The 16,942-nt window shown below is 38.2% G+C and overlaps 1 protein-coding gene across 1 annotated transcript in view; it reads left to right on the top strand.

Moving 5' to 3' along the window:
- The first annotated feature begins 462 nt into the window (after window positions 1–462).
- The window catches only part of LOC124172220 (zinc finger protein 271-like), a 28,109-nt gene continuing 11,629 nt past the window's right edge, over window positions 463–16,942 (top strand). Inside the window, exons 1-7 of the mRNA XM_046551634.1 lie at window positions 463–793; window positions 908–1,045; window positions 1,538–1,705; window positions 3,212–3,331; window positions 8,513–8,644; window positions 12,786–12,923; window positions 13,733–13,805. Of these exons, the coding sequence (XP_046407590.1) occupies window positions 626–793; window positions 908–1,045; window positions 1,538–1,705; window positions 3,212–3,331; window positions 8,513–8,644; window positions 12,786–12,923; window positions 13,733–13,805 (937 nt within the window). The 5' untranslated portion in view covers window positions 463–625. The remainder of the gene's footprint in view (window positions 794–907; window positions 1,046–1,537; window positions 1,706–3,211; window positions 3,332–8,512; window positions 8,645–12,785; window positions 12,924–13,732; window positions 13,806–16,942) is intronic.

Here is a 16,942-nt window from a genome sequence, read left to right on the forward strand (position 1 = left end):
ACAGGCTAACTATTTGCGTTTTAAGATTAATTTCTTTCTACCTCACTAGAAATGGAAGTTTCACAGTAAATTATCAATTTTGCTTAGTTTAGTAGTAGAGAATCAAATATTTTGAAGCGATAATTTAATACTTCTGTCAGAAATAGTATTAGAGCGCAATTTCAGCCGCCACGCAGGTGCAGTGCTTCATGGAATTTTCCATGGTGCAATTGCGGCCTTGCGGAGAAAAAATAGGTTAAACAAAACTTTAGTATAATGCATAAAAAATGTTTTAAAGATAGCCATATTAGCACTCATGCAATTAAACTCAATAATACACAAGTAATCGATCAACGTCATTTGTCGATAATAGGCCTGTTGTATACGTATAATCAGTCAGCGGTGAGATACGTAACTACAGACCTCGAATTTAAACCAATCTTTGCCTGCCTTATCTTATATAAACATGTGAACCTTAAAGATTTGATTTACTGCAGTGGAGTCTACGAAAAGGTTGACTCTTTCTTCCGATCTGACCATCTAGATAATCTACTGTTCATACCTGAGTCAACCTTAATGATCTCTGTCAGTGTGGAGTGGATGATTGAGCCGATTTCAAGATTGAATGAAATATTGAAGTGAAGAAATGAGTCGTACCATCGGGATTTTCACGGATTCGATAGAAAGGATTTCAGAGAGTGACTTTTGCAGACTTTGTAGGAAGAATCAATATCATTATTGCAACTTATTCACTTCAAATGTAGAATACGAAATAAGTGTGAAGCATGCCCTACATGATTTAGTCGGTTTACAAGTAAGTGCCACGTTTCATCTTTTAGATTTCTCGTTTTCGTAATGTTTGCTTTATATCTTTTATGCCCGTATGTCTAAAGATAATTATTAACGTATTGCTTGATTGCTTTCTTAGGTTGATGAGGGAGATGGCCTTCCCATTACCATTTGTTCACTTTGTTTGAAAAAGCTCAAGGATTTCAGTATTTTCAAAAAGATTTGCTTAGAATCGGACACAGAACTGAGGAAAATATCGCCGAGAAATAACTGCGGGGTGAGTAGTGTGGTGTATTGGTGTGTTTTGTTTATTGAATTGTTATGAGTTGTCATGGAGGGTGATCTAGAGAATAAAGACAGTTCTTAAAAGTGGCTCCTTATATTAATGTGCAGACATTACAAGTAGTTTTCATATTTTGCCAATGGAAGACCGGTGCAATGATAAGCTCAGGAGAGTTAGAAGTGGCAATATTTGGTTTGTGTTGACGGCAGTAAGAAATATAGGAAGATTATTATTTGCGGATCCGAATAGATTAGTTCGAATCCGTGTGGCAAAAGGGCCACTCCTCTGCATGTGGATGGTCCGCACGCTTATGTAAGCTTCCATTAACGTCATGGGAACCTTATCCGTGCATGTAGCGTGGACCGTCCGCATGCATGGGAAATGAGCGGAAGACATTAAACCCAATGTTTAATTAACATTAGGAGCTTCCCTTATTTGTTGAATCAGATGGAATTCATTTGTTTAATAGTGTATCTTTCTCTGCAGAGGATCAAAGGAGAGGGTGCAACTAAAGATGATCCAGGATCTTCTTCAGAAACAAAGGACTGTATTCGAGATGTATCCGAAGATACTTCACAGATCCCGTGCACAGTTCAAGTGACTGAAATATATATTCCTGTGCCAGAGTGTGAACCACCCTTGGACAATATGTTGGTAAGTTTTATTCTCATATAGGTATAGAGTTGAAAGACCTTCAGTTGTACAAATTCCTCGGTTGAATGTCAGTCGTTGCTGTGAATATAGTCGAGGGCCTCAAATCTGGAAATCTTTGGACTAAAGGGTTTCTGGATTTCTGGTCTTCAGCACGCAGGAAAAGTAGTACACTTCTTTTTTTTAGAATTTTAACGCAATATATGTCAAATCAGGACCGTAGCTTCCGCAGCATAAACTATGTGTGCTTAATACTGGATGAAAATGAGCAATAAGTACATCTTTTTCTTCATGCTCAATAGCTTTTGTCGATAGCGGTCACTGGAAACCAATTGCGATATATGTCGATGATTTCCTTAGTCAATCAGTAAATCTGTGCAAATGCTTTTATATGTTGTAAATTCATGTATTTATAAATGCGTTCAGGCTTTTGTGCTCAATATTTTAGATCCCTACGTGTGTCCCTGCCATTATATGTTATTTCCCTGTTATTATATGTTCATTGCTATGCTAACTTACTATTCGTCCCAGAACAAGGCTCAGAGAATGCTGCTACATGGTCGCAAGTTGAAACACTCAAGTTGAGTATTTTGTGGACTCAGTCAAAAAAACTGTCCATGCAATTTTTGCAAACAATACAAAAGTGACTCTTTAGATCATGAATAGACACCTTTAGGATTACACCGTGTGTCCAAATTATGAAAATCTAATTTCATTTGAAAATATTTTTAATTTTCATGATCTTGTAAATGTGAATGAAGGAGGAAAAGGCATTGGCGATAAATACCTATTATAAATAAGTGAAAGAATGGTTAAATATTGCAGTGGTTGAATGTTAATATTCTGGAGTTTGATATTGGAGTCACAAGAATCTCATGAGTATACTGGCCTGCTTGAATGGTTTTAAGAAAAGAGTTTTATTATTATAGGGATTATATTTATCCTCATTAAAATTGTTATTATTATTATTATTAGGGATGGAAAGATCCAGGATTTTTCTCGGAACAGGATTCAGGTTGGATCCTTGATTTTCGGAGCCGGATTTTTCAGATCGGATATTTTCGGATCAAAATGCATTTTCAAGTTCCTGACGCTGAAATTCCCCCAATCATTGTTCAATCTCTTGGGAAGGGTCACACCCAGTGCCAGTCCTAATTTGCCTTTTCTATTTTCCACGGCTGTAATTCTCTGATGTAACCTCTGCGAGAGCTTTCAAATAATACAGTTCATGAGTAGGACAAGTATCCTATGCGACGGTGCATTTGATGATAGAATTGGAACTCTTTACACCCTTATGGGGCGTTGCGTTCACTGAAGCTATTATTTAAAATTTTGGATCCAGATCCGATGTCTTCTATGACTTTGGATCGGATGTATCCCATGAAGGGCAATATTGGTGGATATTAGGATCCAAGGTATCCGATCCGACCATCCCTAATTATTATTGGACATATGCTATTGTTATTATAATTTTTCATTTAATGGGTGACATCTATTATCCTCTTCAAGTTTAATGTGAAAGGGGAGAACAAAGACCAACTTGGTGATGGGAATGATCCTGTAATGTACACACCAGATCCAGCTGAAAATTCGGATAACACCCCAGACCCATTGGCCACTGATGATTTGGTAAGTCTTCTCTTGCCTATTTTAGCACAGTTATCCTAATGTACAAATGCATTCTGCTGTGGAATATTCCCAACACCTTTCAGCAGGAACTTAAAACATTTTCCCTCACTTCATGCAACATGAACATCTTCTATTTCGAGAGATTTTCGAGAGGTACAGATCAATTCCCCACTGCCTGACCCCAAATTGTACCCTACTTGTCGAAATTCGTGTCTCATTTGTTATTTAATTGAGCATGTAGATGGCACTTGTCTCAAATTTGTGAACCTTGCGGACGCATCTACTTGTTGGGATTCGAAGGTGGAAACATCAAATTGAAATTGTGACAGATCATGTGAGTAATTTATGGATCTTAAGGAAAGTTGAAAGCCTCTAATGAGATGTTTAGAGTCGGTGACATGGGATGTAAAACAGTGGATGAGTGATGAAAGAATAGTGTAGTTTCCTTCATCAAAGAAAACGAAAGGCATTTATTGCGATTCGTTACCCACCCTTAGTATATATATAATATTCAAATTATTTGGTTTTGGATATCCCAGTTTAGACGAATGGCAATGGTCAATTTTAACTGCTTTTGAAAAAGGCAAGATTGGCCCTTATGTGATGCCACTCCATGAGACGTCACAGGGACCTAGTTTCTATACGAGTAGATAGGAGTTTTACATGGTCTGAGATTACCAATGCATGTATTAGGCAAAGAGCTCAGGGAAACGTCTCTTAATAATCACACATTAAAACTGCCTATGGTTGGAAAGTTTCCTTCAATTGATAGGGTATTAATAATCCTTAGTTAAGCCAAGCACTAACAGCTAGCAGGGTACTCAGCTACCTGTTAGCAGCCTGCATCGTATCAGCACTCAAGCCACGCCCCAAGGTCACCTCTTGCTGCGACAGCAGGAACGAGAATGATATCAAATGTGGTTTTCCCAGCTTTCATACTCTTAGCCGTCGCGTTTTCGCCCACTTGAAAATTTCCAATTTTCATTTAAAGGCCAAAAATAGTTATCGTCATTTCAAAATCTAAGAGTGTTAAATGCGTACTTCAGGAGTAATAATCTTTCAATTTAGGCGATTGAGAAGCAATAGGAAACCACCCTATTGCTGACAGTAGAGGTGGGTGATAATAATAATGATAATTTATTCGACATTAAACACAATACAATGCAATAGTCTTCGTCAAAGTCATTGAAATACTAGAGCTAAATAATACAATTCTGAGTACTGCATTCAAGAAATTCATTCATAGTGTAGAAAGCTTGGCTACATATCCATAGTTGGAGACAACGCTTAAACTTGGGTAATGAGAAGTCTCTGGCCTCTCGGGGTAGGTGGTTGAAAAGGCACAGCTTTACATGGTCAAAACACTTGCTTGTTGTTGACAGCCTACATTGAGGCTGAACGAGATTATTCTTTAGCCTAGTGTTATGATGGTGAACGTCACTACCAGTTTTATGGCTGTCCAATTTCATTTTTACATTTATAAGGCATTTAAATATATATTGACCATACAATGTCATTATGCCTAGCTCCTTGAATAAAGGTTTACAATGTTCCATAGCTTTTGAATTCGTAATGATTCTAATTGCTCTCATCTGTAAATTAAATAATTCTTTAGTGGAGGAAGAATGGCCCCAAACCACAATGCCATAGTTTAAGTGGCAGTGAAAAATGGCAAAGTAAACTGCTCGAAGATATTCAGTGGGAATGAGAGTTTTCAGCTTTCTTAGCATGTATATAGCTTTAGACAATTTTATAGTAGTAGAGGAAGTATGACATTCCCATAGTAGTCTGCAGTCCAGGTCAAAGCCTAGTAGCTTTAAAGAGCCGGTATGATACAAATTGGGGCTTAGAGAAAATACCATCTGTTGGGTTTTTTCTGTATTGAGGGCAAGCCCATATGCTGAGAACCATTCTTCAGCCATGGAGAAGATAACATCAGAGGGGTAAGTGGAGTTATTAAGATCATGTATCAGAGTAGTATCGTCAGCATATAATACTGAGGTGCAAGGTAAATGGTGTGGGAGATCATTTATTAGAATTAAAAATAGAAGAGGGCCAAGGACTGATCCTTGAGGTACACCCCGTAATATGTTTGGAGGGGCTGGCAGTGTATTGCTTATTTTAACGCATCGTGAACAGTTTGTTAAATAGGACTCCATGAGTTTTAGTTCCAAATTGTTGACACCATAGTATTCTAACTTCTTAAGGAGTAGTGGGTGTGAAGCACAATCAAAAGCTTTGGAAAGGTGACATGCTGTTAGTACGAGGGGGGATTTATTTTCAAAAGCGTCCAATAGTTTATCAACCACAAATTTAACAGCAGAAGATGTGGAATGACCTTGACGAAATCCAAATTGAGAAGGAGTAAATAGGTTGTTATTTTGAAAGTGATTGTAGAGCTGAGTTTTAATGACTTTCTCCTTACCTTGCCAAAAACCGGAATAATGGAAATTGGGCGGTAATTTAAGGGTGAAGTTCTGTCACCTTTTTTATGGATAGGGATTATTTTAGATTTCTTGTGTTCTTTTGGGAAGGAGCCAGACTGGAAGCAAGTGTTGTATATTATTGCAAGGGGTTCGCTGAGTACCGCTGCTAATTATATAATAAGATTGGTAGATAATCCATAAATGTCAGTGCTGTTGGATTTTTTGACACTAGTGATGGTTTTATAAATTTCAGTGGGAGTAACCCACTGCCATTTGAAAGCAGGTGCTGTGACTCGGAGATTGTTAAGAAGATCAGTGGCAACAGCAGATGGGCTATTAATAGAGGGGATGATTAGATTGATTGAGTCGATGAAATGCTTGTTTAGGCTATCGGAATCGAAAGGGAGTTCTGAGTTGTGGCATGAAAAGCCAGTTTCATTTTTAATAACTTTCCAGGCTGCTTTTATTTTATTGTCAGCATTATTAATTAGGTTACCATTTGCCATAATTTTAGATTGATTTATTTTGATAATGTACTCCTTCTTATGAAGAAGCCAGACCTTTTTATCCTCAATGTTGCCGGAGTGAATGTATTTAGAGTGTAACTGGATTACTTCAGTTTGTAAATTGGATAATTCCTTAGTGAACCACTGATTACCAGGCTTTTTGCCTTTAGTTTTACACATTAATTTTTTGGGAAAGCAGTGTTCAAAGAGCAATATGAAATTTTCAAAAAAACAGGTAAAATTATCGTTGCCATCTTGATATTGAAGGAGAGAAAACCAGGTGACATTGTACAATGGAGATTTTAAATTTTCACCACCAATAAGTGAAATATGCCAAGTAAAAGTAAGATGATGGGTATCACAAGTGGGCTTGGCATCTGTTTTTTCAGTGGTAAATCTGAATTCTAAGCCTAGGTGGTCTGACAAACCATAGTCGATTACATTGGACTCATAGGAATCGGTAGGTAAACTAGTGATTATGTAATCAAGGCAAGAGCTGGCTCTAGTGGGCTCCCTGTTCACACTGCAAATTGAATGACAAAAGCAAAGCAATGAGTGTGTTAGTCTCTCTCGTGTCAAATCGGATATCAGCATTAAAGTCACCACAAACAATTATGACCATACCAAACTTGGAGAGCGTGGCTAAAATTTGCTCTAGCTGTTCACAGAAACTTTCAAAATCACCATTTGGGGATCGATACAGACACATTATAATCACATTTAACTCTTTAACACAGATGGCACTTGCCTCACAGTGCAGTTCACTGCACAACCCACTGATGTTGATTTCCTTAACTGATAAATGCTGAGCAGCATAAATTGCTGTTCCACCGTACTTTACTTTGATTCTAGAGAAAGATGTCACCAACCTATACCCCTTGATATTGAAGAAATCAAGTTCCTCATTTTTTAGCCAATGCTCTGTAATACAAAGAAAAGCATGAGGACACTCAGTCACTGACACTTCTAGAGCACTAAGTTTATTGCGTAGGCATTGAATATTTAAGCACAAGATTGAGGAAAGTCCACTGTGCTCCTGTACACTGACACACTTCATGTTCGGGTCACAATCACCGGACAACGGGCACGAGACGTATGAGTCGTTTGGTTCACTATTTTCTATTTCAGTTTCAACAGGTGAAACTGGTGCAGAACCTAACTTGGCGCCGCGTTCCTTCGAGCCTTTCGAAAAAAATACCAATCGAACAGCACATGTTTGGGCCAGATTTTTACATTTCTGAGAAGATGAATTTTATCGCAGTTGGTAGATACGTTGATAGATGAGCTAAGACATTTCAATCCTCGGACAGCTGGCTATTAATTAATAATCATGATTAATTGCTGAATGATATTTGGAGGAGGCGACCTACAGCTTAGGTCATTTGTTGTACGTGGGAACGATAGGTAAGGAAGGGTGGAGAGAAACCTGGCAACTGCATTAGTCAGCTCTTAACAAAAGGCACCAAGGGGACCACGGCTTAATGTCCCATTCAACGGAGGGAATGTTGAGCTTGTAACACTACTCACCTGCTATTTTTTTATTTTGTGTTACCTTAGGGTATAGAAACACACTAAATCATGAAATAACGTTCACAAACTCACTTTTACACTTTTTTATTCAAAACATCATAAAGAAAGACTAATTGTGCCCAATTTACAATTGGGCATTATAAAAAATAGATTGCATAACTTCCCTTTCTATTCTAATGGGCTTTTGCCTCTTCTCCTTATCCTTGTGTATTTATTATAATGAATTAAGTTCCACTTATCGAGTTTGAGTTATTCGATTAAATGAGAAAGAAGAATAACTTCATCGGCCAAATCTTGTTGGTTTAGTTATTGTTTTCTACAGAGGGGCCAGAATTGTTCACGATGGATTATTTAATTTCTACTGAAATCCTGTAATTCAAGTTTTGTGCACGATCAATTTTTTTTCTTGTAACCAGGGGTGTAACTAGGAATATGCTTTGGGGGGGATGAAGGGGTCTGGGGTGAGAACCCCCCTTGGCAAGGGGGGTTCCTGGGAAATTTTCGAAAATGCCTGGGTATACATTTTATATAATTTTGGCGCTTGAAATTTAACTCTAAGCAGATGCAGTCATTGTGTCAAAACTAGACTATAGTTTTCAATGTTTTTTCATTTCACTGAGGCTTTGGGGAGATCTATCCCCCTTATACCCCCATAGTTACACCACTGCTTGTAACAATTGATTAAAATGTTTATGAATGAGTCTTTCTCTTTCCATTAGGGTGATTTTGGAACATACAGGTCCTCTCCTTTTAAAGAAGATCAGATCAGTGATAATGAAGGTGGATGTGTGCACAATGATTTAACTGATGGCACCTCAAGCAACCTGGTGAATGAAGCATCCTCCGATCAGGTAATACTATTTATGAACTATTTGTTGTAAGTTGAACTTGAACTGCATCTGAACTTTATTGCCATCATAAGTCAGCAATCCTAAAATTGGTTTTATATAGCCCTCCATTGCTCTTGGCTACCTGCATTTCTTTCCATTTATATGGTCTTCTTCTCTTTTACATTCTTATTAATCTGATGCATGAAACACATTCAGAAGCATTACTTTCCCCTCTTACAGCACACGTGTCCTTCTCTTTTTCTGATTGTCTTTATCAGGTCATCATTTTTAGAATAATTCTCTTATCTCCTACTATTCTCTGCTCTTCCTTGGTACTTATTCTGTCGACCCCTTTTATTTTCAACATTCTTCAGGAGCAATGCATTTTGAAAGCTTCCGCTCTTGACTTTTCTGCAGCTGTCAATTTTGAAGCCTTGCTGTCGTTTATAAATATGCTCCATATGTTGTGTGGTGCATCGTTTCATTACTTCTTGATTTGTATTCCCAGCTGTGAGTATATTCTTCTTATTTGTAGAACGCTCTCTGTATCCATTCTATTATACTGACCGTTTCTTTCTCCCATCATGCATCACTGATAGCTAAAGGTCCGTGAAAGTGGTTTTATTTTTTGCTAAAATTCGTTTTAAAACCATATGATTTCGGTGTTATAGAAAATCTTGGCGGTGTTATTATAATTTTACATTTTTCCCGGCATATAGGCGTTTTATTATTTTATGGTACACGCTTCATTAATACCTATACTTTTATTAAGCAGTTAACTTAACATTTAACACAATTTTGATAGCACAAAATTTCTGATAAAACAACATGAAAGAAGTGGTTCCATTTATATTGGTTCAAGGTATATGAATGGTTCAAGTATGTAGTCATGGCTAATACGATCAGCAAACGGCAAAATCCCCACTACCTTATGTGTGTATTTTCCGAGAGCCATTCCGGGATTTTTGCATTGTCAAGTTTCTCTATACTAAATAAAGCCTTTTAAATTGCTCCAGTAGTAGCAACAACAAGCTCCTCCTTTCCTTTCTTTGAGTGACTGACTGTGTGTTCAAAGGATAGCTGTCGTTTTGTGGGTTCCCTTTCTTTCGCACGTTTATGTGTATCGCTACTGATGTGCTTTAACAAAGTGTCACATCTTTTGAATTAAAATCTTTTATCGCAAACTTTGCGCAGTAATACTCTGTCTTTCACATAAAATCCTTCCCAACCCTACAGGGTAAGTGAGTTTAATTGAGAAGGTGTGAAGAGTATCACTAGCTTTTGGCATTTTAAAATTCCTATCTTTCGTTCAATATTTTCAGCAACTCACGATTACGATAAAAAAGCAGTCTAACCCCAAAACACAACCTATCACGGTGGTGTTTTCAAACAGAGTGCTGGGTAGCTGCAGTACCGTATAACATACAAATTGTCTGAAATGTTTCATGTCGTGGGTTCCCTTTCGCTTCCCCTCACCCAGGTGCTGAGGGAAGGTGGGACAGCAGCTAGATACAACAAAGTCGCTTAGTTTTGATTACAGCTGTTGCCAATCGGTCAGGAAATGCAGGGAAAGAAGCGCACATAAAAAAAACATAATCGGATTCAAAGAAACTTGAGAAATTATTTCCCATTTATCGATCCTGAAGCATCTAGAATGAGACGCTTTCTCACCTGAATAATTAGGTATAAGATTTGGCCAATGTCAAAATGATTTATTTGCATTGTAGCTCAGTGGAGAGCTGAATAATTCGACGATCCGTGTGCAAATAAGGAGAATCCTCTATCCTCTTATCCTTTCTGTTCCTTCCTTACCTTCTCCCAACTGCCAGGGCTTCGTACTTTCAAATAACCTTACGTGTCTATGGATGTCTTAAAACGAATCGAATCGCGCAGTTGACGCACGGTGCCGTTGACGGCAGCCGTGGTCACCACGGCGCCCATTTCAATCCGGCCCGACGGTGCGCCGTGTACGGCGTGAAATAAGGCAATGCTACATTGGGTGGTTTCCATTCATTGACACACGTCGACACAAGTCAACTTGCGTTGCGGTTTTCGTGTTCCATTCTGTGTGTGTCGCCGACTGTTGTGACACAAGTCAACAAACGGTAACGCACAGGAATAGGAGAGTTATAAACAGTTACCGCGAGTCGACACAAGTCGACGCGTGAGTCGCATGAATGGAAAGCGCCCATTGAGGCCGCTTTCTGACGAAACGACTCTTTGCCGGCCGCCGCTCACGTCACGACGCCGTGAAATTCAGGCCGCTTTCAGACGAGACGACTGTCTGCCACGCTGTGGGCCGTACCGGCCAGCGGCCGTGTTTAAGTCAACGAAATTGTTACATTAGACCCATACTCAAGGTATTCCTGCAACAAGTTATCCAATAACGCAGTCTAATGCACCGCGGTGAGTCGGTGAAATTACTGCTCGGCATTGACGCGTATCGGGCGCGTGAGCTTGTATTTCCGCTCCTCCGCGGCCGCGCTAAATTTCTTACCGCGCATTTTTAATTCATAATATCTAATTTTTCATATAAAAAAGAGGCAGTGATAAATTTAACGGCAAATTCTGGCGGATAAATCACCACAGTGCGTGATATGACGCGGATGCGTTATCCGCGAGACTAAACGAGCCTATTGACCTGGGAATCGTAATGAGATAGAGGAAATAAACGTCGGCAGCGTTAAACAATGAAGGCTTATGTTTTAATAGATTACGACTCATTAGATATGATTTTTTCGCTAATCCACCTAAAATCGCAAATAACGCGAAATTTAGTTTTAACTTACCGATTTCGCGTTATTTCGTGTTATTTCGCGTTATTTCGCGATATCGCGTTTCGAGAAATTCACGGACCTCTTCTGATAGCTAATCTCAATGTCGCATAATTTGTCTCATTGTAAGGATATGACACATTTAAAGAGACAAAGAGTGTTGAAACTGTGGTCGACAGTGGAGCTATATATTTAAATGTGTATATTATAATTTGTTATTTATATTTTATCACAGGTGTATTGCATTCCCAACATGTTGATATAATACACTCGAAAGTACTGTCTGATACCTTTTGAGGAAATAAATTGTGAAGGATTCAGTTATTTCCAGTCGAACTGATGGTGTTTTACTGAAACAGACATTTCAGACTTTTTGTTCAGTCAGTGGATGTAACAACATCTCAAGGTGCACCGTTTATTAACTGGGCATTTAAAGTAAATCAACTCTTCACATTTCCCCATTGAAGTTATTCAAATTTTGTCTAATAAGGAGTTTATCTACAGATTTCTCTTTTTCGTTAACTAAGAATGTCCTTCTGTTATATCTCAACTGCCCAAGTTATTTTACTAACCAAAGCATTTCATGTTATTTAACTGAATTATAACCCGAAATCTACTAAAGTTCTCCGTTATAGACCATTTTTACGTTTTATGAATCTATTTCATTACCTATGGGCTCTGGAATCTCGTCCATAGTGTTACCCACACACAAGTTTTTATTATGAGTGAGGTTATATCTGAAATTTCACAACTACGGAAATTATTGCTCAGAGAATCATCGCTTGGCTTTTTCCAGGATTTTGTAATACAAATAAGGGGTATTAGGTATGTAGTGATGTGGTAAATTGAAAAAACCCAATTTTAAATGATTAAAATTCCTAACTTTTGGTTCAGCTAACAGCATCCAGATTCTTGAACTCCCTACTGCTTTGTATAAAAACAACTTGTTCACTTCAAGCATTTAAAGAAAGGCTTTACTCTCATTTGAAATCCAGGGCTAAGGTTAGTTTATCACATTTATTTTACGATGTTATCAAAACTTTCTATAAATTAATTTACACAAATGTGTGTTTATAATTATCTTTGTTAGAACCTATATTTTTTGTTATTTGAAATTGAATATGTCACTGTTTTTGTCTGAAAATTTCCGGCTTGTTAAGCCTTGCAATGATCCTAAATAATCATGACAGGTGAACAATAACTCTTTGTATCGCTGCTGTTATATTTTTTTCAGACACAAGTCGATATTAGTTATGTATGGAAACAGAGAAAGGGCTCCTGGCCCGACCAGTAGAGCACATCAATTGACGTGCTCTGTTTTTCGGCTTGGACGGGACCAGGTCAATTGACGCGCTCTGCACTGAATGTATTAATGATGATACTTGCAGATTCTCTTGCAGGCCCAGGCCTCTACTGCTTCCCATGGTAAGGAGATGGAAGTCGAGATCTCAGGAGCCATGGTGACAGACCTCAAGTGGAAGCTGATTGAGGCCAAGAAGGAACCATCTCCCAAGGATGTTGCCGAGGTATGTATGAAATTCCTGTAGATCCATGAAATTAATAGATGAAGGATATACTTTGTATTAAATCTAAATATGTTTTCATCATCATAAACGATCGAAAATTGTTCTTTCTACGCAGCATCTGAATGACATCTAATAGATGTCCATAAGAGACTTCTGGATGTCAAATGGAAGTCCATTGGACATCTTGCAGTGGCTGGGTTATGTCATTGGTTTCAACTGAGGTTTCATAAACTATTTATCAATAATTTTTATATATTAAGTGCATTATTTTCCAGTTTTTACTTGGACAAAAATACGACATTTTGTTGTGTTTGTACAGATTTTTACTTTGTTGACAGTGATGTTTTTTTTCAAAAATATTGCCTCGTTTCAAAATTATGCCTTCACTTTTTCTGGCATGAGAATAATGACTTTTAATTTGTTGGTAACATATTTTGAGCTCCTTTTCCTTCCTTGTGCCTCACTGAACTTCCTACTGGAAATTGAAATGCATATTATTATAATTTTAATTGTAATTCAGAAATGAATCTATTACCTATGTAACCTTAGTTATGATAGGGTAGCGTACGAAAAGACATGACTGGCAGAGTTATCTAACAAATATAATATAACAATACAGACGTAATATTATTCAATGACCACTTCCTGGTTGAGAGTAGTGGGAAAATCTTGAACTCTCTCAGTGTGTTGAAAAAAATTTATTTTGTTGAGAAAATATTTTGGAGGGCCTCAAAAATTTTTATGCAATACGTTTTATTAAATTAGTTTGTCGAGCCTTTCAAAAATAGTTATAAATTTCTTACTTTCAGCCAACATTTATGGAGGATGGGGAGCCAATTAAGGGAATTACTATGGCCCATGAGTCTACAACAGAAGCATTGGGTGAGTGCTCAAAAGGGAAATAGATACATGAAGGAATACGGTGGTTTCCTATTATTTTTTTATTTCCTGAATCGAAAGATTATTACTCCTGGAGTATGCATTTCTCACTTATAGATTCATAAATCACGATATCTATTTTTTCGCAATTAAATAAAAAGTGGAAATTTTCAAGCATGCGAAAATGCGACGGCTAACAGTAAGTATGAATGCCCGGAAAAGCCCGTTTGATGTCATTCTGGTTCCTGCTGCTGCAAAGTTAGGTGACCTAGGGGCGAGGTTTTGAGCACTGCTGCTGATGCAGGCTGCATGTGACCTAGGGGCGAGGTTTTGAGCACTGATGCTTGCGCAGGCTGCTGATGCAGGCTGCTAGCAGGTAGCAGGGTACCCTGCTTGCAGGTAGCGCTGGGCTAATTATGGATTAATAATACCTTATCAAACGAAGGAAACTTTCCGACATTAGGCAGTTTTAATAGGTGATTATTCAGACATGTTTCTCTGAGCTCTGTGCCTCATGCATGCATTTGTAATCTCAGATGATGTAAAACTCCTATCTACTCATATAGAAACTAGGTCCCTGTGGCGTCTCCTGGAGTGGCATATCATGGGCGCCAATCTGCCCTTTTTCAAATGCGGTTAAAATTGACCATTGCCATTCGCATTAACTGGGATTTCTAAACCCAAATCATTTGTATATTGTAAATACACTAATGGTAGGTAACAAATCGCAATCAATGCCTTTCGTTTTCTTTAATGAAGGAAACTACCGTATTGTTGTAAATGATTGTGGAGGATGAAGCTAATGACATAGAAATCCATCCATACTTTCTTTTTTTAGTTTGCTTGCCAATTGAAATGGGGAGAGAAGTTATCTTTTCAATGTTTTTGTAATTATGTGGTTTTTATAATGATTTTCCCAAGCAAAATATTTTTCTACTAATTTTTTTTAGTATTTAACCTTTTCCCTACTAAAGACGAAAATATACGTGTGGACATTTCTTGACCGGGGAGACGAAAAGCCACAAATTTTGATCGGAGATTTTCCTACACAGGTGAACGAATGCTGAATACATTTCCTAGCTCTTCCCCATTTATGACAGTCGTGGGTCTGCGATGTCTTTGCTTCGGGACCTAACACAGCATGGCTTAGGCTTTACCCTCGAAATCCGGGAGCAAGTACCCAGACCCTTTGTCTTATATCACCCCTCTTAGCGGTAAGGGACTGCAGTCGTGCAGTTGTTCGTCCAGTCATGTTGCAAAATAAATATTTGTTCACTTCTCAAAAAATATAAACTAAGAATTGAATTATTTGCCTTTTGAGCAGCGTTCACAATTTTTGAATGAAATTCTATGGTAAATATTAACATATATCTCGATTTTGGTATAAACATCAGCATGGAAATTTTTGCTGCATTAATATTGATGTTAGAGCTTTGTTCAAAAATCGATAATTCTCAGAGTAAACAAGGAATTCAATTGAAAGTCTGTAATTTACGTTCGAGCAACAGTTGTCCTTGTAGCTAATTAATGTAAACAGAGCATGATTGACTGCAAACCAATGCCGCTGGTAGGGTTATAAAGCCCTAAAGGAGGGAGCCGACTACCCTCTGGAGTCCAAGATATTGCCGAGTCCCCGCTAGGAAGGGTAGAAAAGGGTTGGTGCTGAGAATGTGTGATTATCTGTGACACCCTTCGTAACAAAGGTCCAGCAAAAGTGCTCCTTAACTGAGGGGATGGAAGTCTTTTTGAGACTCATTACAGCAGTCATGGTGAGGCGAGAACTTCACGGTCTTGAAGGGGTTAACTACTTGGATCAGTGGCTAGGAACATTTTCTTTATGGCTTATTGAAATGCAGCATTTTTTGCAGTGAAGATTGTTACTAAGATTCGTACACCTTAATTGAGCTAAGGATTTTACCTCTAGGACTGGTTTATTGAAAAAATAGCATAAATAACCAGAATAGAGCACTTGGCTGAGAATAGAGTATCCAAATGTAAATTTCAGCGTTCATAGAAAACGTTAACATGGAACCTGGTCAAATAAGCTCAAAAATTTGCTTCACATTTGGTCCAATTTAAATTATTTGGAAAATAAGGTAGAATTGTAAAACAAGCGCAATCCTATTTACTTTTTTCCAGGGGTCTGCTTTCGTATTTTGTTAGGTTTAGCAAAGAAAATGGTTGTTTCTTTCATCGAAGAAAACGAAAGGTATTGATTGGGATTTATTAGTTTTTTTTTTGTTGTAAGCATAATATGAGTCAACACGAAAGGAACCCGAAAAACAATCACCTATCAGCTCACCGCGGAAGCCTCCTTATTAATTTTAAGGTCTCCTATATTTTAAATCCTGAATAATCAGTTTATTTTCAAGTTTGTCTCCATCATTGGAAAAGGGGAACGTTTAGTTATTTTTCTAAATAGTTGCCCTGAGGATAAATTACTTTTTGGCATTATTGTAACTGGCTTTTTATTTCTCGTGTTGTACTGCTCTCCCTGTATTTTTAACTGACGACTACTTCTTGCACTGCATCGTCTGGCTTGAATTTCTGTCCCCTTAGGTGTTTTTTGAGGAAGGGAAACAAAGTGGTATTCGCTTCGGCCTATGTCAGAGTGATAAGGAGGGTGCCGTATGATATCCCAACCAAATTCATGGAGTAGGGAGGTCGTTTTATATGACACATGTGAACGTGCACTGTCGTGATGCAGACATACTCCTATGAGACTCATCTGGCAGAAACCGCGTCGTAACGGAGGGCCTCTGACCTAGTGTTCCTCACAGAGATATAGCTACAGCCTTCATCAAGACATTTCTTTATCTCATGAAGAGTAATTCTCTGGTTATTGCATGCCATATCGTCAATTTAAGTTGCTGTTGATTCCCCGCTTTGACTGCTCTGCTCACCATGGACGTTTTTCCATCCAACGGGAAACTCCTGGCCGCATTCCCTCACATTTTTGATGTCTATGCACTTCTCATCATACACTACCATTAACTAGGGATGAATGTCAATCGGGAAAATCTTTTATCGAGTGACTGAGAGTAGTTTGTACTTGGTGGTGTAGTGGTTGAGCTGTGGGTTAAGCCATGGTTCTGGGTTCGTCGTAAGGTAACAGATTTGTGGGCACCAGTAAGGGATGC

The sequence above is a fragment of the Ischnura elegans genome (assembly GCF_921293095.1).
Source record: "Ischnura elegans chromosome 13 unlocalized genomic scaffold, ioIscEleg1.1 SUPER_13_unloc_1, whole genome shotgun sequence".
Classification (NCBI taxonomy): domain Eukaryota; kingdom Metazoa; phylum Arthropoda; class Insecta; order Odonata; family Coenagrionidae; genus Ischnura; species Ischnura elegans.